General features: G+C 49.9%; 1 protein-coding gene across 1 annotated transcript in view; it reads left to right on the top strand.

Annotated features, from left to right (window-relative positions):
• Nucleotides 1–5,708: 5,708 nt before the first annotated feature.
• LOC115599370 (transmembrane protein 211-like) overlaps nt 5,709–19,481 on the top strand; it is a 58,935-nt gene continuing 45,162 nt past the window's right edge. The window contains exons 1-2 of the mRNA XM_030462440.1: nt 5,709–6,010; nt 14,408–14,546. Coding sequence (XP_030318300.1) covers nt 5,738–6,010; nt 14,408–14,546 — 412 coding nt within the window. The 5' untranslated portion in view covers nt 5,709–5,737. The remainder of the gene's footprint in view (nt 6,011–14,407; nt 14,547–19,481) is intronic.

The following is a 19,481-nucleotide window of genomic DNA, read 5'->3' as shown; positions in this document are numbered from 1 at the left end:
CCTGAGGGGAGGCCGAACCTCTGTGAACGGGACAGGGGGGCACCGGGTGGAGTGAGGCGCGGTCGGACATCTTAGATGAGGGCAGGAGGGCATCGCAGTCTTGGGGCGCTCCCCGGTAATCTGGGGACAGCCCGGCCTGAGGGCAGGCGACAGCAAGCGAGGGACGGGAGGGAGCAGCATGGCGGGGACAGAAAGCCGGGGTGTCACACGAAGCGCCTTGGAGGTCTCTGAGGTGTGGGCCCAACGTGGCCCCTTGGCCAGAGGGGCTGGGGTGGGGCAGGCTGAGAGCCCGACAGACCCCAGCACTGCCCCAACCCCGGTGTGGGGGCTCTGCAAGCCCCAGGGGAGGCAGCCACAAGCTGAGTGGAGGCACTGGACACCCCCTGTGCAGGTGCCCATGGTGGCACCAAGTCAGGGTGCTCATGTGGTGCTGGAGGTGCAGCTGGACCTCCCCTGGCTCTGTCACTGCTGTGCTGAGCTCCGTGGTGAGCAGTGCTGTGCTACCAGAAAAGCCGGCCCGGCAGCATCGCGCCCACCAGGATGTGGGGACACGGCGCGGGTGTTGGAGAACAAAACATCTGATAGGCAGTGCTGTTGTGTCCTGAATCCTGCCACAAAAATCCTCCCCAGGCAAATGTCTTTCCGCAGCTGCAAGAGGATGTCTGTGGTTCCAACACGGAGCTCGTGATGACCTCTGTGTGTTACGAGTGCTTTGCAAACACTTTCTGAAGACCATCATTACCAGTTCTGGTGTATGTATGAGGAAACTGAGCACCAGAAAGCAGCTCCCCCAGAGCCGTAGAGCTACACCTGAGCCACACAACCTTTGAGATGGTGGTGACTGCTGAGTCAGCAGTAACTCCAGCGATGGTGAGTGAGGATGAAACACACACCGTGTCCCCTTTCCTGTGGCTTCAACGCTCCAGACCAGCCAAGAATTGGCTTTCCATACATGTAACTCTCAGCCCAATTCCTCTTCAGGCTCTTTTATGCTATGATGTTTCTGGGCTTGATCCTCAGGACCTTGTCCCATGGGGCCCAATTAGCAAAACGCCAGGAGGGTCCTGAAACAAACCCTGCAGGTGGCACAGGGACCGTGGGGGGATCCCCGTGTCAGGATGGATCAATGCAGTGTCATCCCTCTGCAATGTAACTGTCCTGTCCTTGGTAATTGAGCCATGAGAACATTATGTAATTAATATTAATTACATAGATTTCTGCAACATCTTTCATCCAAGCGTTCCAAAGCTCTTTACAAACATGCACTAATTAAGACTCCTAATTGCGTAAGAGGCACACGGGGATGTCTTCAGGGCTGAGATGAAGCCATCTCTTGGGCAGGATGTTGCAGCTGATCAACACCCTATAGCAACTGAGTTTTCTCTTTTGATATTGTTCTTGTTAGCTGATGCTCTTTGGTATGTATTTGTACATGTGCCTAGAGGCTGGTTTGAGGATAATGAACTATTATATATGTTTTTTGCATAATGAATGGAATTGTTTAATTGGCACATAACCTCAGAGGCTGGTAGGAGACTAAAATATTCAAAAGGTGAGAGAATTTGAGAGAATGGGATGACTTAGATAACACAAAAAAGTTTGCAAACCTAAAGACATGGAGTATAAAGAGAGCCCTGACACAACCAGTCTGATTCTCCACTAAACTGCACACAGATTTCCTTTATTTCCACGTACCTGGGTATGGTTGGAGGGTCTGTTTTGGAGATCAAGCTTTAGGTTTCAATTTATATTTTAGGACTGAAGCAGGACACAGTGTATTACAGAGTCCTGCTCTAATTGCAGCTGTGGAAGAACTCCCAATGGAGTCTGTATTCTGGCCCCTCTTTCCAACCTTAAACACCAATCTCTTTTCAACTGCCAAGCCCAGAGATCCCAATGGATGCTGCTCCTCTGGCTGAGCAGCAGTAGAAGCAGGCATGTTTTCTAACAGGTTTATTTAGCAGAGTGAACCCCCCTGTGCTGGGACACACAGTGTCCTGAGACTGCACTGCCAGCTGCAAAGTGACAATTGCTGCCATCAGTAAGGTGATGCTGTCAGAAACCCAGCCAGCTGGCAACGGGGCTTTGGGGTGGGTATGTTGTAGGCATCCTCCACCACACTTGATAAGGAGGATCTCCTGTGTTGCAATTAATTTGCAAACAGCAGCTCCTCTTCTGAAAACCTCATCCAACCTGTCAAAGTCTTTGTGAGAATTCAATTATCTTTGCATCAGATTCTAGCTAATTGATGAAACCTCAAGCTCCAAGTATGCTTGGCATGAATTACATTTCCTGGAATGAAATGTTCTTCCCCTTTTGGGAATGTGCAGAAGGGCTGAGGCTCCAGTCACTCACCTGAGGACCCTGGAGATCTGAACTGGAAGCAGGAGTAACATCAGGTTCTGGGGTTTTTAAAAGAAGGTGACAGTTCAATTAACTGAGCAGCCAGTTGAGATATGACTTCAGGACACAGGTTGGCCAACATCAGAGAACCTGGGGGACACCTCTCAAAATTAAAATATACAAAGAAAAAATAAAAGCCTTGTTGCTTGATGATTTTTGCCTCTTCATAGCTGGAAAAATAAACATTAATATTTGAAAAGATCTAAATGGGATGCTCTTGTTTGGACAGAATTAATAAAGCAGAACAAGACTGCTGATATCTTGGCTTCTTTGACTCGGGTAATTAATCACAGGGAACTGTTCTTCCTCAGTTACAGCATGCAAAAAAACCACATGTGTAAGAAATTATGTTACAGGCCACTGCCATTTCTCATGTCTTTGGGACAGTCCATTTATTTACATGCATTTACATGATGCTGGGATTCTATCTCCTGTATAGACTTCTCATTACATTGGGAAAATAAATAATAAAAGCTATAACTATGGATTCTAACAGCCCTGGAACCACTACTAATGCCCAAAATTTATGAGGAGTCAAAGATGCCTTTCTACAGAAACACACTACGAGCTTAAAAATAATGTATTAGAAATATTTTAGAATATTATTTCAAACAAATAGTTGTATGTCATAGATGAACTTGCAGAATAAACAATACAGCTACTAATCACTAAGAATCCAAAAATTACTGCTGAGGAGAGTGGGAAAGATGCAGCACATACACATGATGGTGCACAGCAGGATGCTGGAGAAGCTGTAAAGCTGATGCCATTACAGTAGGGGTGCTCTGAATCTGCCATCACAGCAACTTCCATTACAGACTTGTAGCTTTATTTCTTTTTTAATGGGAAAACAAGTGGCTGCATGCACACATCAAACTCATTGCAAATGTGGATGTGGCTGACCTCAGTCCATTAGCTTTAATGGAAACAGGAGGGTTGGTACCAGCTTTCTCAGCTGTGCTGAGGATTTTACTGAGCTTGTGGCAGCCTTTGAACAGCACAAGAGCATCTCAGTCCCAGCATGGCAGCAGCCACCTCAAGTCCTGTCACTTCCTGGCAAATTCCATACAACTGCTCCTGGTTTTGGTGAGTCACCCTGCAGTAACACTGACTTCTTGGCTCCCTGAAGCAGTGCAGCTTTAAGGCAGGTCTTGTCCCCCTTTTCCTAATGCTCCTCATTTTCATAACCTGTGCAGGAGCTGCCTGAAGGAACTTGGGTCTGATATCCACCCACCCTTGGCCATCCCTAGCCTCCTGCTGAGACATTCTGCTTAGCAATTAAATTTTTTTTTTTTTTTACTTCTTTCCCTATATTTGAGCTTTTGGGCAACCATGGTTATAAACCAAATACAAGCCCAGGAGAGCATGGGCAGCACCCTGACACCCTGGTGTGAGAGGCAAAAAATTAGCTGATTATATTGAAATGTTGCAGTCCCTCCTTGTCTCCTTCCACTGAGCACAAGGTTTGTTTTTCTGTGCCTGGCAGTTGGGCACAAATAAGAGATGAAGGGTTTGCCTCTGACTCTAAGTGGGTGAGTGGATGGGTAAAAACGTGAACCTTGAAGTGTAAAACAGAACAAAATAGGGGGAAGGAAAAAGCTTTGCTCCCAGCAGAGGGAGCTGCATCAGTGACCTGCTGCTGGCAGCCTGGGCAGCTGAGCTCTGGGGAAGGAGCACTGAGCACAGACATGGGAAAGGGAAAAATCCTCCCAAGAGTTTCTGCAGCTTTTCCCAGCCCTGACCCTGCTGCAAACTGTTCCTCACGGACTCTTCTGCAGAGCTTTCCTTTTCACCCTGGAATTATTCTGTTTTACTGAAACCAAACCAGATTGTTCCGACCTCAAGTCTCCCCGGGTGGTATTGCCAGCATTGGGTGACTCACCTCAGATGACCTTCCTCCAGCTCACAGGTTTTCCCGAATTCTGGGCCATTTACAGTGTCATAAATATTTGAATAAAAACCAGTTAAGGAAAAAGACTACTTTCAAACCATTTTCTGTGATTCTCCAGATATAATTTGTTTTTTTCCTTTCTGTTTTTCTAAACACCTCAAAGAGGACATGAAGTGATGTGGCACAAAACTGAGTGCCATTGTATCCCTGTAAAACTTTCCTAGAAATTACAGAACAACAAGAAGGCACAACATGTTGAAATGCGGGGAAAAGCCACACCTCACACGTGGCCATGAATTCAGCTTTTCTGCAATTCAACCAAATGCAAAGGATTTCTTTGCCCCCTGTCCCTTTTTTAGCCTCCCCAGCTGCCCCGCTCCTGCCCACCAGCAGTCTGGGCACACACCAGGAGAGGGTGCCAAGCCCCCGGCTTCTGAGCATGGATTTCGGCAGGAAAATCCCGCTCCGGCAGTCTCAGCCATCCCTCTGCGAGGGCTGTGATTAAAACACCGACCAACGCACCCCGGGGATGGGGTAAAAGAGGGTGTTTTTTGGACCAAAAAGCAAACCAATACCTTTAGCTCTGTTTCAGCAATACGAGGCAGTAAGTGCCTGAAACTCGCCTGAGGACGTTAGGGAAGAATAAATCTACTTTTCGCTCTATTTAGAAAAGGATTTGCCTTTTAGATGTGGGTGCATCTCGGAGGGACAGCCGAGCTTCTGGAGATGCAGAAATCCTTCTAAGATCTGCGAGGCAGGAGCATGAGATAGCAATTCATGCTGCAAAGAGACAGGGAGGTTTAGCAGGAATAAATCTTGGCTGGTTCGTGAAGTTTCAGAATGACTGTTCTAAAAATCCATCTGCACTGGGAGGCGCAGCTTTTATACCTAAAATAAGCCCAAATTCCCCGGCAGCCTTTCAGCCTGGCTCTGCACCCACCTTTGGAGAAACCTACAGGAATAAAGGATAAAATTAATGTACTTGATATTATACACATGCTATTTAAAATCCCCCCGCAGTGACAACCGGGCTGCGAGAGATTCCCCGCAGCCCCTGCGCGTGTCACTGCCCGCAGCATTCCCGTCTGCGGGCACGGGGGTGGGATGGCACACACGGCATTAGCGGTAATGGCTGGAATAAAATGACTTTTCAGAAGCTGGGCAGGGAAAACGGCATAAAAACCGCAAAACGTGTGCGCAGGTGAAGGGGGACCCGTTCCGCCCCCTCCTCGGGGACTCACATCCCTCCCCGGCCGCGGGTGTCGCAACCGCTCCCGGACTCAGCCGCGCCCCGCGGGGAGGGGGGGGGGGGGGGGGGCGGCGCGCAAGCAGTGCGGGGAGGGGGGGGAAGGCGGCGCGCAGGCAGCGCGCAAGCAGCGCGCAGGGGGCGCGGGCAGCGCTGCCGGCCCCGCGCCCGGCCCCGCCGGCCGCCCCGCGCCGCCGATGCTGTCGGTGCCGGTGGGGGCGGCGCGGGGCGCGGGTTCCCTGCCCCGCCGGCGAACCATGTGCAGCGGCGTCGGCTGCTTCTGGGCGCTGCTCTCCGCCGGCCTCTTGGCCGCCTGCGTCGCCGCTTTCCTCTCTCCGGCCTGGCTGCTGCCGCCCGGCCGTGCCGCCGGTGGGTTCGGCTTGCTCTGGCGCTGCGCCGGACCCCCCCGCGGCTGCCACGGCTCCGCCGGTCCTGGCGGCTTCGGAGACATCCCCTCCGGTTCCTGGCAGGTGAGCGCCTCCCCCCCGCGACCCCCTTCCCGCCTACCTCCGGCTCCCCGGCATCCCCCATCACCTCCCCAACATCGCCTCTCTCTATCCTGGGCTCTCCGACATCCCCCCTTGCCCTTCTTCTGCTTTGCCGGCATCTCCCATCACCTTCCCTGCATCCCCCCATCACCTCCCGGCATCCCCCTAGACGTGCCCCAGCCTCTCCAGCACCTCTCTGTGCTCTGCACTCTCCTGAAATCCCCCCTGGTATCACCCCAGCCTCCCCCGTTCTGACCCATGTTCCTCACTACCCTTTCATGCTCTCTCCTAGACCTGCTCCAGCATCCCTGTCCTGCCCTGAGCATCCCAGGCATCTCCTGTATCCCTCATGCTGTCCCTGAGCATCCTGAGCAACCCCGGTGTCCTGCCCCTCAGCACCCCTACATGTCCCGTGGTCCCTCTGGAGCCACAATCCCTCTTTGGGGTGCTCAGCCATACTTAGGGTGCTCCATGGGAACCTTTGTGCTGGTGTGGTGCTCAGCACAGCCTGAGTGTGCCCCTGGCCATGGCAATGCCAGTGGTGTGTCCCAGCCACCCTGTGCCTCCCACTGGAGCCTCACGTCCCTCCTGGGACCCACCTGGGTGAGCTCCTGGGAGTCAGGGGAGAAACAGGAGAGGTTTGGTGTTCCTGGCAGAGCAGGGAACATCACTTGCTGGCTGAGTGGGAGAGCAGAGAGGTGGCTGAAGCTGCTGGGACACGCAAATGAAGAAATCAACACTAGACGTGGGGACTGTGGCTATTCCAAAACAGCCCAGGCTGATGTCCTTTGCCAGGGCTTGGGAGGAAGGGGGACGAGGTCTCCCTACTCGCCCTGTGGGGCCTGGGGTTGCTGTGGTGTCCCTGTGTGACAAAGAGCTGCCTGTCCCCTCTGGGTGTGTGGAGATCACACAAAGCTTGGCTCTGGCATCCCACCACCCTCTTGCCCCTGCTTATCACCCTTCCCTCATTTCCCTTTATTCTTAGCTTCTTACCCTGAAGTTGTGAGTGTGATTTCACTGCTGCTGCTCAGAACATGTGAGCTGTGATTTGCTGGGGGTCACTCCGTAGCACAATCCCAATCCAAGTGCTAAATCCCTGAGAGGTCATGGCTGTGCCCAGCACAGGGAGTGTCAGGAGATGGATTTCTCAGCCTGCTGCACTGTTATCTCTTCCAGGATGCCAGGTCTGTGTGTGATGGCTTCAGTCCCACCATGGTCCCTAAAATTGTCATTAAAGACAAATATTGTGAATTGCAGAGAAAAGAACCGGCTGTGTAAAATCCTTCCTATTTATATGAAAACGTGCAAAAATGCCATTGTTTCCCTAGACTGGCCTTTGTTCAGTCATTTTTGCAAATGTGATTCTGATAAACACTTCCAAACAATAACAAACTTTAAAGATAAGGATGAAGCTCAGCAGTGACTCATTTAAACAAGCATCAGCTACACGGGGCTCAGCCTCTGAAAACAGTTCAGATACAAAATACAACGTAATGCAAAGCCTCTGAGCTCCCAAGCCTGGGTTGTGGTGGTGACTGATAATATCATGGTACTGAGTGGAGTTTGCAGGAGATTCTGGTGACCCATCCTTGTCTCCTTCATTAATACCACACAAATAATTCATGAACAACAAACAGCACAGTTTCATTCCGGAGAAAAGTGCCCCCTGTAGCAGCGTTTTGCCACAGTGAGGCTGAGAATACCTGTTGTGGTAGTTCTTTGGTGGGGTGGAACGTAACAAAATATCCCTGACAGCTTTGCTAAGCCAGACAACAGCTTTGGCTTTCTTGCATGAGCAGCGCTGGGAACCTGCACACTCCAGTGCTCAGGAGCTGAGTGCTGTGAGCCCCGTCAAGTTCACGGAGGAAATGACTCCTTTTTGGAAAGATGGGGACACTGTGGCTCTTTTTTTCTTTGCTCTCAGAACTTGTGACATTCATTTTCAACCTTTCAAGCACTCTTGTGGGCAGCTCCTTCTTCAAATGAGGACAGGAGTCTAAGAGCTTTTGGAAACAGCCACCAGTTTGGGTGGCAGAGACTGAGGAGAAGAGGGTGAAGCAAAGAAGGGGGTGGCAAAGGAAGCAAAGGCCAATGTGGGACTCAGGAGCTCTTCTGGCCTCAAGCTGGTGAAACATCTGGGGGGATGCTGAGAGCACATCTGTGGGAGGGTGCCCACCTGCAGCTCCCCAGGGGTGGGAGCAGCCTGCAGCCAGGATGTCCATCCCTGGAGACCGTTGTTCTTTGTGTTTCCTGAAACGTGCATGCTCACCACGTTTCAACTGTTTCCCTGTTCAAATGTGCTGATTTGACGAAGGGGTGGGGGAGCATTCAGCCCTGCAAATGGTCTTTAATGCCAGTTGTGTGTTTGCACTTGGGGGATTATGTTAATCATGCTACAAATGATGCTTTGAATCATGTCTAGAGGTTAATTAACATGCCTTTCTTCTCTTAAGAGGGCCTTCATGTCTGCTTAGAGCTGCTGCCTTTTTTCTGCTTCCTTTCATAATTACTTTGCAGCTCTCTAATATCATGGGTACCTTTAAATTAACCCTGTCAGTGCTCAGGCTGCTGAGACTTTGCACCGTGCTCAGCATCACGATGGTGATTTGATGAGGTGCAATATAATAAAATACCCTGAAAATATGACTGAAGACATTGTGGCCAGGATGTCTGGTGCAGGCTGAGACCTTGCAAGAGCTGGTGGGAACAGGAGAGGGTCTGGTTGGAACCAGGTGTGGAGAGAGGTTGATGATGGGGATATTACCCAGGGGCCACAGCCAATTTCTAAGCAGGTCCCTTACACAGATGATTGATGGCAAGAAGGATCCATTGTGAGAGGATCTGGAGCTGTGAGGGTTGGAGAGGAACATCCCAAGGGGCACAGCCCTGTGAGGAGATGAGATTACTCTAGGGAGGCCAACTGGTAGAGCTGGGAAAAACAGGTGAGCTTCTGAGCTCTGGGGTGCTTCATCTCATCTCCCCACTTTTTTTTTTTTTTTTTTTGTGTGTGTATGCAAAATAGTGCTTTATCCTGAACTAAATTATCTTCTCTTTCAGTGGGAGCATTTGGCTCACGGGTCCCTGTCTCAATGCACACTTCAGAAGCTTGTGCTGCTTCATTTCAAATGTCTATTTTTATTTTTCTAGATAGTCTGCAATTATTTTCAGGCTTTGCCAAGCATGTAATCTAAAATAACAAAGAAGCTGATCAGCCCCTGGTGTTCAGGTTAAAACCACATGGATCACTTGCCTCTCTAGACAGTGATGCCCTGCTGGAGCAGAGCACAAGAAGACCCACTCAGGACAGGGAGGAAGGCTTTGCATGGCCCCAGGAGTTCTCTGGGTGGGTCAGCCTAGTGAAAATGCACAGTAAACTTGCTTACCCTCTTATTAGGAAGAGCTGAAAGGTTTCATAAACCTTCATTGCTGGTTTCTCTTGGTGTCAGTTCAGCACTGGATTCCTTATGTAATGTGTGGTTTGCCCATTGAGGTCAGATCTGCAGAGCTGTGAGCAGCCCTGTTCCCATGCTGGGTTGTCTGTCTACAAACCTGCAGGAAAAACAGAGAATCCTGAACCCCGTGCCTTGGGAAGAGCATCACCTGCACCCATCAGAGACATTTTGGGCTGAATGTTGCATTTCCCCTTTGTAGTGCCCAGAGCAGAGCCTAGCTCAGGGGTTTTGATGATGGGACATCCTCTCCATCCTCCTGAAGCTACAAGTCCCACTCCCTTGGGGCTTCTCTCCACTGGCTTTGTCAGAAAAAGCCAGATGGAAGATCTCTGTGACCTGCAGGGTGTTCCCTGGCTGAGGATGATCAGCCCAGCTTTGCTGCCAGTGCCAGGAAAGGGCTTATTCCAAGGAAGGATAACAGCAGTGTGGGTAAAAAGGTCTGATCTGGTACCCAGCCACAGTGCACTGCTTGCTGCCTAATTAAAATTTAATTAAGTTGGTTCACATCTCTTGATGGAGGTCACAGGCACACCATTGATGTGCTAATGTCTTACTTTTTCCCTTTTTTTTTTTTTTTTCTCTTTCACCACTATCCATCATCCTCTTAGATAAAGCAGTGCCATTAGGGACTGCTTTCCAGTGTCCCAGATGCAATGGCACTGGAAGACATGCAGCTGTTCATCAGACATTATCTGTCTCTTATTTTCTCCCTAATTTTAAAAAGAAAAGTTCTTTTTTTTTTCTTATTTTTTTTTCCTCCTTGAATCAATTTTAGCATTAACCCCTTTGGTGTTTACTTTGAATTAGCTGGTTAGCTTGAAAGTGGGAAATTTACCTGTCAGGGCAGGACTGGCCAAGCTCTGCTGGGGGTGGGGAAATTGTTGCTGAATTTTGTGCATGAGCAGCTAAATTTGGGCTGGAGAGAAGCAACTTCTGTGCATGCTGCAGCACAGCCAGGTGGATGTTCCTGGTTGTCACCCAGACCTCTTGTGGCTTCACGAGGTGAAGGCACTGCTGTTTTGGGGGCTGGGCAGTCTTGCCCAGTGTGGTGTGGGTGAAAGACACCACTCTGAGTATTGGCACTGACCCTTTCCAGCCCCTTTATTTGCCCTCCCACAGGCAGTGGTGGCCACTCCTCCTCTACCAGGAGCCTGGGCAGCAGCATCTTGAGCCATGCAGCAGAGCCAGACCCAGCTGCCAACATCTGCATCACCTTTCCAGTATCAGCCTCTGGTGTGGCCTCCCAGGTCCCTGCCAGCACTGCTGCAAATCCCAAACCCCAGATCCCCACTCAGCACCTCCATCCAGTGCTGATTTACTTTTTTAAGAAGGTTAAAAACCCTGGTGTCTCTTTGGTTTCTGCCTCTCCAGGTACAGCACTATCCACTTCAACCTCAAAACATTGACTCTGAATTAATATTTTATCACAGAGCTCTGCTGGGAAGGGACTGCATACAAAAAAAGACATTTTTTTGATTAATGTTGCCCCCTTTTCTCTTACATTTGATTTTATAGCCAGTTTTTCCCTAGCTCATTCAGGGTTTCTGAAATAGTTTCTGACTCAAGCCCAGACATGCCACAGCCTTCACTCTCTCTCAGCCTGTGGCTTTATTTCCTAATTATTTACAGTATTTATTCTCTGACCCCACTTGCAAAGATGCTTAAACACCCAAGCAGTCTGTAACCTTGCCTGCAGCCCAGTGCTCCAGGTAGCACAGTGCCCATCAGTAATGGTCAGGTTCCAACTAATAAGTTGTATTAATTAACTAATGTGCATCATGGTGTTACCCAGCACACAGGACATGAGGGCAGGAATTTTGCCAGTTTGGTTTATCTCTGCCAAGCCAAACACCTGATCCTGTTTCTCAGCACTACATCACTGGACCATTCTTTTTTCTCCTTTTACCCTTTCCACTTTAAACTGTAAAGATAACAGATTCTGGCTTTAAAAGATAAATTACATTTTAAAAAAAAAATCATTAGTGATTCTTCCCAGAGTGGTAATTTTGTGACATTTTAATTTTGGTTTGGGGTTTTTTTGGGTGTGAATGAACCAGCACCTTCAGATTTATTTATTGCTTAGTGAATGGCAGAGCCATGGCACGTGTCAGACCCGTAAAATATTAAAATAATGGGCAGGGGATTGTTGCTAATCAGAATTTATTATGCTACATAAAGGCATATTTACAGTCCCACCAGGGGACTATTAATTTGTTTGGGGATAAACAATTAATCTCCCTGGGACTGGGAGCAGAAAATCTGATTGGTTTTTATGTCTTTTCCCAGCATGGTAGGAGGCAGCCCCAGGCTGTTGGGCTCCTGGGGGTCTCCTTGGTGTGGGTGAGGGTCTGAAGTGCCCAGGGAGAGGCAGCCCAGGAGGTAGTGAAGTCCTGCTTCTCCCTGGCCAGGTTTGCAGAGGGAGCTGTGATCAATGGGCTGTTCCCTGCTCTTGCCTGAGCTGGGTGGGCTCTCACAGAAAGCCTCAATGCAGCCCATTCATTTCCCCCCCCACACCCTATTTTTGAGTTTCTGAATTTTTATCCTGTTTTCCTGCATCCTCTCCTTTCCACTCAAGATGCAACAGGCACAAATAGGGAGGACAGAGGGAGGTGCTGCATAGCTGGAAGGAGAAGTTTTAAATGCTGCTGTTTGGTACCTTTGCTCCATGGACTTCTTCAAACTTAAGGCTCATTCTTTTTCTTCGGAAGTGGCTGTCTGACCTGCAGGTGCTATTCCACTACAGGAGCACTTGGGTTTAATTCCTGGCCAAGGTCCTGGAAAGATTAAGAAAACAGCAAAATGTCAGTTTTACAGGAGCATATCCAATGGTTTGGGAGGTAATGCCAACAGCTTAAGGGGAAGAAATTCACAAATGTTGTTCAAGCAGCTCTGGTCACTCCTTACCAGAATAATATAGGAGCCAGGGTCTTGCAGCAGGTCTTGTCCTGAAAAACACCTTTGCACTTTCCTGCAAGGATTAGCAGCTCATAGGTTGTTTCCAGCAGTAGCTGTGAGTTTTTAGGGGGGATTTGCCCTACCATAATTAAGATGAACCTAGATCATTAAAAATAATATGCTTCACATGGGAGAGGAACAAGCCTGCTCCACAAGACCCCTTTCTGCTGAAAAATTCATTGCTCTAAATAATTGATGGTCCTTGCAAAGGAGGATGGTTTGCAAGTTGCTGGGTGGAAGGTGAAACTCAGGCAGCAGGCAGAGTAACCTTTTTTTTCTCTTTATGAATTCCTATTTCCTCCCCATGCTGCTGCCCTGGTAACAGTGAGGACTGGGGCTGTGTCTGCTCTCTCTGCAGCACCCTGTGCCTGGAGGGTGTCTGTGCAATGGCGTCACCCATCCCACCCCAAGTATCATGGATCACTTCTGGGGTACAGAAGGGATAAGGGGCCAATTTCTGCCAGGGTAGTCCCAACCTCATCTCTTTTGCTCTGAAGCAGCTCTTGGCTCTTTGGGTCTTGGTGGCTTGGAAGACACCAGAGAACCAGATACCTCTCTGCTGCCACAGTCCCTCCCAAAACAGCCTCTCAGTTTCTCTCAGTAGTGGTTTGCACTGCTGTGCCTTTCACCTTGTATGTCAGGAATTAATTTATTTCTGGGACAGCATTTGCATTGCTTGTGTGGAGTATAAATAGGCTATAAATAAGATGCTGATTTTTAATCACTGCATAGCAGTGGGGGAAACACTCACACCAGGGTGTCAGGGTGCTGCCCATGCTCTCCTGGGCTTGTATTTGGTTTATAACCATGGTTGCCCAAAAGCTCAAATATAGGGAAAGAAGTAAAAAAAAAAAAAATTTAATTGCTAAGCAGAATATCTCAGCAGGATGGGAGGGATGGCCAAGGGTGGGTGGATATCAGACCCAAGTTCCTTCAGGCAGCTCCTGCACAGGTTATGAAAATGAGGAGCATTAGGAAAAGGGGGACAAGACCTGTCTTACAGCTGCACTGCTTCAGGGAGCCAAGAAGTCAGTGTTACTGCAGGGTGACTCACCAAAACCAGGAGCAGTTGTATGGAATTTGCCAGGAAGTGACAAGACTTGAGGTGGCTGCTGCCATGCTGGGACTGAGATGCTCTTGTGCTGTTCAAAGGCTGCCACGAGCTGGGTGCTGGGGAGGAGGCACCCATCATGGGTTCCCTTGCTGTCCCTTGTCACATGGGGTCCCTGCTGCCACAGGGACCATCTTGCTGTCAGTGCTACCCCCTTAGCAGAGGTGGAAATGTCACATGCAATGGGGACAGGCAGAGCAACAGAGCAGCAATCAGGGGCCCATACCAAACAGCAAGCTATTTTTGCCATAAATCAGTGTTTTTCCCAGTTTTAGATGCTAATGCAGTTTGGTTCTTACTGCCAGAGGTACTTCTGGCACCCCAAAGCACCACCCCAGAGTGTGCCCTGGGTTTGGATAACAGTCCTAATTGACCCAGTTTTGCTGCAAAAGAGGCTAAATAAAAGCCAGAGATGCTGCAGGAGGTGAGGTGGGCTGGGAGCCATGAAACCTCTGCAGCAGCAGGTTCCCCACCATGGAGCATCATTGGGAAAATACCTTCTAATTGCCCAGCTGGCAGGGGTGGGCACCATCATGAGATGAATTTCAGCTCTCAGTGGAGACACTGACACACATTGCAGGCATCTAATGGCACTCGTGTTTGGGTGACACAGCCCTTCATGCGTGTAAGACATTTTGCTATTATCACCACAGCCTGAATTCTAGTAACTCCTGGGACCACCTAGGTGGCAGGTGAACCGTGGGGCTCAAGACTGAATGGTGAACTTCAACAGAAGGTGGAAGGGAAAGAGTGGGAGAAACCACTTGTGATGGGCCCCCCACTTCTCACTTCAAGAGGGGGAATTTATGGGGAGGTGTAGCAGGGGGCTCACCTCACTGACATCTCTGCTTGTCCTTCCAGACCAGTGCTGTGCTGTGTGCAGGTGGCTGTGCCCTGCTGGCCCTCAGCTCCCTGCTGGCCATCGTTGCTGTCCTGCTGCCTGGTGGAGCCTGTGAGAGGAGAGTCTGCACCCTGGCTGGTTACATGCAGACAGCAGCAGGCAAGTGATGGGGACTTTGGTCTTTGGGGTGGAAGGATGGGGCTCTTTCCCTCCATCTGAGGTGTTGCTTGGCCACTTACAGCCTCCTGAATCTCAGCATCAAGAGGTGCTTCCAAACCTTAAGTAATGGTGGGAGAAATGCAAGTCAGCATTCTCCTCCTGCATCCATCCTCAGACAACCTATTGAAAATCCCCACTCAAATCTGTAGGTCTGTGGCAGAGAGCCTGGGCTGCAGGTCCCACTCATGCTCATGGAGGACAGAGCCAGGGTGAGTGGTGGAGACCCAGCTGCTTGCTGGCAGGGTCTGCCACCCCTCCTGGGCTCTAGTAGAAGCCTCCTGTGAAGTCTGCAGTTCCATTCAGGCCATCTTTGCCTTTAAACCTGTGGAGGGGTTTCCCCTCCCTGGGATTTTACACCCAAAGTCAGGCTGTTGCCCACCCTGTCCCAGTTGCCCCTCTGCAGCCCTCTTGGTGCTGCATTTGCTGTATTGCATTCCAATTGCTTTTACTTTTGCCTTGGAGAAGTGCTAAAGCAAAGGGGAGGATGCAGGCAGTTAGGGAAGATCTGTCCCCATGTTGTGCTCCCTGGAAGGGTACAAACCCCACCCAAGACCAGTCTCCACTGCAGGGAGCCACATCTCCAGGAGCTGAAGTGTTGGACTATACAACCCCAACTGGAGGTGTGCCAGGGACAGGAGATTAAACCACTCGGTCGTGTTTGTGCCCAAGAATAAACTCCTTTCCTTGAAGAAATCCTTGGGGCCAGCCAGGCTTCATTATCTGTCCAACAGCATTCAAGCAGCTTTTGGGGGAAATCCTGTTATGTGCTCTGCTTGCCAGGGCTCATCCTGCAGGAGCCGATTTGGGAACAGATGGAGCTGCAGCTCAGCCAGGCTGTGGGTGGGCACAGGCAGCTGCTTGTGTCCCCTCACTGGTGACCACTACATCCCTTGGAGCCCCTGAGCTGGGCATTCCACTCCCCCATCTCTGTTGGATGAGGGCTGTGGCCAACAGGTCCTTTGGGTGCAGGAGAGAAGCCTGGAGCCAGCCTGTCTCAGCACCAGTCTGGGCATGCTGAGGGTCAGCAGGAGGTGGCTCAGGGTGGTGGGATGGAAAGGGTAACCCTGCATTACCTTTGCTCAAGAGGGTGGCACATCCCCACCTTGCAGAACCAGACACAAGCGGGTGTGAAGAGGGGGCTTAGGAGGAGTCCCTGGAAAGGAAACAGAGAGTGACAGATAAATACAAATGAGGCACTCTGAGGGGCTTTGGTAATATTGAACAGGCTGTAAATAAGCTGTAGGCTCTAAGCGTTATTGACAAATGAAAATTTACTGGGGAGGTTTGAGCAAGCTAATGAGTTGCTTTAAACCCTGGTGCTGCCTTGCTAAGCATTTTGTATTGCACTTTTTAATTTTGGTTCACTGTGGATTAATTCCCATTCAGAGCGAGGCAGCCCTGAGTCAACAGAATTAAATGGTTTAATGTATTTGTATTCTGAAACGCTGCCTTCTCCCCCCCAGATTTTTCTCCCTGTTCACCCCCCCCCAACAGGAGAAAGCTCTTAATTAGACATCAGCTGCAGCTCAGTAAGCAGCTGGGTGACAGCAAAACTCCTCTTCAAAAATCATATCTCATGGAGAAAAGCAGGGGGATTAGGGTAGGTTAATTTCTATGGAAGAGAAGGAAAGCAGAGCAAACCTGTGGGGTTCAGTAGAGGAGTTTTCTAAGGGGGGGAGGTGGGGGACAGCTCTCCCAGGGGAGCCCCTACAAAAGCAGGGGCAGTGGGGGGGGAGAAAGGAGCCACAATTCTCCCAAACCCATTCTGACATTTTCCCCCTAAAAAAAACCCCACATCTTTATTCCTATTTTTCCCATCCCATAAAAAAATAACTCAAGGTATTTTGCAGAACACCAAAAGCACAAGTAAATAAGCTTAATACTATAAAACGTTAAATCAGGCAATCTAATTTCCCAATAAAGACCCAGGTGCAGCCAGCCAGAAGCATGAAAAATGCCATAAAGTGGATGAGCAGAGGCAGTGGCAGGGCCAGGATCAGTCCCCACAGGCTCTGCACTGTATCAGGCAGATGCCCTCAGCCACACTCACATAAATCCAGGTGCAGAGGCCAAGCTGAACAAAACAAGACCCAATCCTGAGAGCAGCCCCACAGCAAGGGGCAGTCAGGCTCCAGCTGTCTTTAACACTTTCCTGATTTTTTTTTTTTTTTTTGAGAGAGATCCACATTATGTCTTTTCCAGCCCCAGAAGGAAGGAAGATAAAAACCTCAAGCAGAGCATTAATTGCAGACACAGACGTGCCATCAGGGTTCAGAGCTGGGCTAATTGCCACCATACGTTGAACACATGATTTCTGATGCCTGGCATCCACCCCTTAGAAAAAAAGCCAACATATTCCCACAAATTACAAGAGGATGATCCCTAATGAAAGAGTAAATGAGCAGCAGCACAACAGGGAAAGGAGGGAGGATAAAAGACAGAAGATGTACTCAGTTCTCATACCCTACCAGCAATGCCAAAGCTACCCCTGAGAGATTAGAGATGGAACTCACTCCTTAAGCAGAGCACTAGCTCACAAAAACCAAATTTCTGCTCCCCTACCTCCTCCTCAGCCTCCCTGGAGGTGCTGCTATGCAGGCTGGGGTAGCCAAACTGGGCCAATTTATGTGTGGTCAGTGGGGTGAGCCCTGACCCCCAGCTGCAGCCCCTTGATGCTGATCAAGAGGAGCCCTGGGGCTAATCCCAAGGAGGGGGAGTACAAATGGGTGCACAGCTGAAATCCTCCCACAGTCATTTTTCAGCAAAAGTCACTTTGCTGGCATTTGAAAAACAGGTGATTCCAAACAGAAATATGTCCTCCCATCCAAAGATGTAAGGGAAAGGCAAGGGATGTTCTCCAGGGCTGGCTGTGCCTGTAAAACCTCTCTGGTGGCTTCCAGGTGCTGTGCCAGGGGCTGGGGCTTATAGCTGGACATTACAGTTTATGTCTGCAAAGCTCTCAGACCAGTTTTCAAGTGACTGCAAGTGGCAAAGCTGCTGGAAGGAGTGCAGGGCCACCACAGTGTCTCAGGCACTGGCACCCCTCAGTGATGCCCTGGGGAGCCCTGAGGTCCCACTCTGAGCTGTCACACGCTGCTCATGCAGTCCCCAGCAGTGCCACCACACCAGGGAAGTGTCTTGAAAGCAAGAGGTGCCAAGAGCCAAAGTAGCCTCCACCAGGTTTCTAGCATGGACTATGTCTGCTCCCTGGCCCAAGAGCATCTGTGCTCCCATGGGAATGGCCTTTCCAGGGGAATGAGGTTTGCTGTGGGTGGAAACTGAGATTTGAGCTGAGGCTGAGAAAATCCCATTGAGCAGCAAATCTGAGCAGTTTTCTGCTTTTGGAACTAAGGGAAGGATTATGGATCTGCTGTTGGATTAAGCTGCTGGTGACCGTGCTCTGGCACCAAAGTGGAATCTGCTGCTGAGGAAAAGCAATAAGTCTTTGTAGACAGCAGGGACTAGCAGCCTCCCTCACAGCTCCTTTTTCTGCCCCAAAAGCTTCAATAAAAACCTCACTTTTTGGAAGCTTTCATCACATGTTTTCAGGCAAAGGACTTATGCTTTGCTGGTGAGTGGAAGTGGATGCATTGGTGCTTGGTACCTGGATGCACCCTCAGCCACCCCACAGCTGCTGATTCTTCCCCTGATCTCCAAGCTCTGCCTGCCAAGTGTCCTGACAGGAGCTGCAGAGCTTTGCACCCTGGCAGGGAAGCCTTGGGGGAGAGTTTTGTTTTCACTCCATGCTGCTCTCTGTCTAATCCTACCACCATCAGCTCACTGCCCAAGACAAACCCAGTGCTGAGGGAAAATGCTTCCAACCCACCTGTGCCTTTCTAAGGCTCTTTTTTTGTTTCAAAGAGTAATTTCCCAGCATCCCTATGACAGAGTCAGAAGAGTTGTAAGACTCCAGCAAGTCAGGCAGAAACTCCAGTTACACAATGCCCTTACTCAGCCACAATTTAATCCCAAATTTTGTGGTAGTCCTAAGAGCTTCCTCTTGCAATATTTGATTGCATTCTGCAGCCAAGGTCACTCTTGCTGGCAGAAGCTGCATGGTGACATTACAGAAGTGGCCTCAGCTTTGTGTTAGTTAAGCAGCGAAGTTTAGCAGGACACCTTGTGCTTTTTTAATTAATCTGTGATTACTTAAGACACTGATCATCAGGTAAGAACACAAAAAGAGGGAGAATTCTTCAGATCAGAATGAGTCTTTTAAATGCATCCTGTCCTAAGGACTGAAGAGCAACCCAGATTAGAATGGGCTGTGCCATTTCCCTGGGAGTGCTGTGGGAGGGGTGAGGGGTTTGCCTCAGCCTCAGGGTGCTGGCACATGCTGAGGGGAAGCACAGAAAGAGAGGTTCCTGGCCAGGATGCTGTCCCAGGGCCTGTGTCACAGCATTATTTTGGAAGGCAGGATGTGGTCCCTGCCCCTGTTGTGCCTCTCACCCCACTCTGCTTCTCAGCCCACATTTGGGATCAATAGTGCCCTGTTTTTTCCAGCTTGTGCAGGCTCTGAGTGGCAAACAGCAGTGTCATCCACGTCTGTATTGATTGCTCAGACTCGTATCGATCAGCCTGGTGACATACAGGTAATGTGGAATTAGGACCTTAGATAAAAATAGCAGCAAGAGGATGTACAACCAAGCTGCCTGGGTGCTCCAGCCTTTGCTAGCATCTCCATGGTGGCAGCACATAGGGAGGTCGTGGCTGCCTGGTAATTGCTGACCTGTGAGTGTCTCCTCTTCCATGCTGCCATCACTGCCAGTCCTAAAGGACTTGTGGCACCAGGAGCTGTCAGAGATGCTAGAGAGCAACGTCAGAGGACATGGCAAGAGCCATCAGGTAGTGGGGACCTGCCCACTGCTCCCAGGA

The sequence above is a fragment of the Calypte anna genome, chromosome 19 (genome assembly GCF_003957555.1).
Source record: "Calypte anna isolate BGI_N300 chromosome 19, bCalAnn1_v1.p, whole genome shotgun sequence".
NCBI lineage: Eukaryota > Metazoa > Chordata > Aves > Apodiformes > Trochilidae > Calypte > Calypte anna.
Note: the sequence above shows the minus strand (reverse complement) of the source record. Positions and strands in the feature narration are given on the sequence as shown.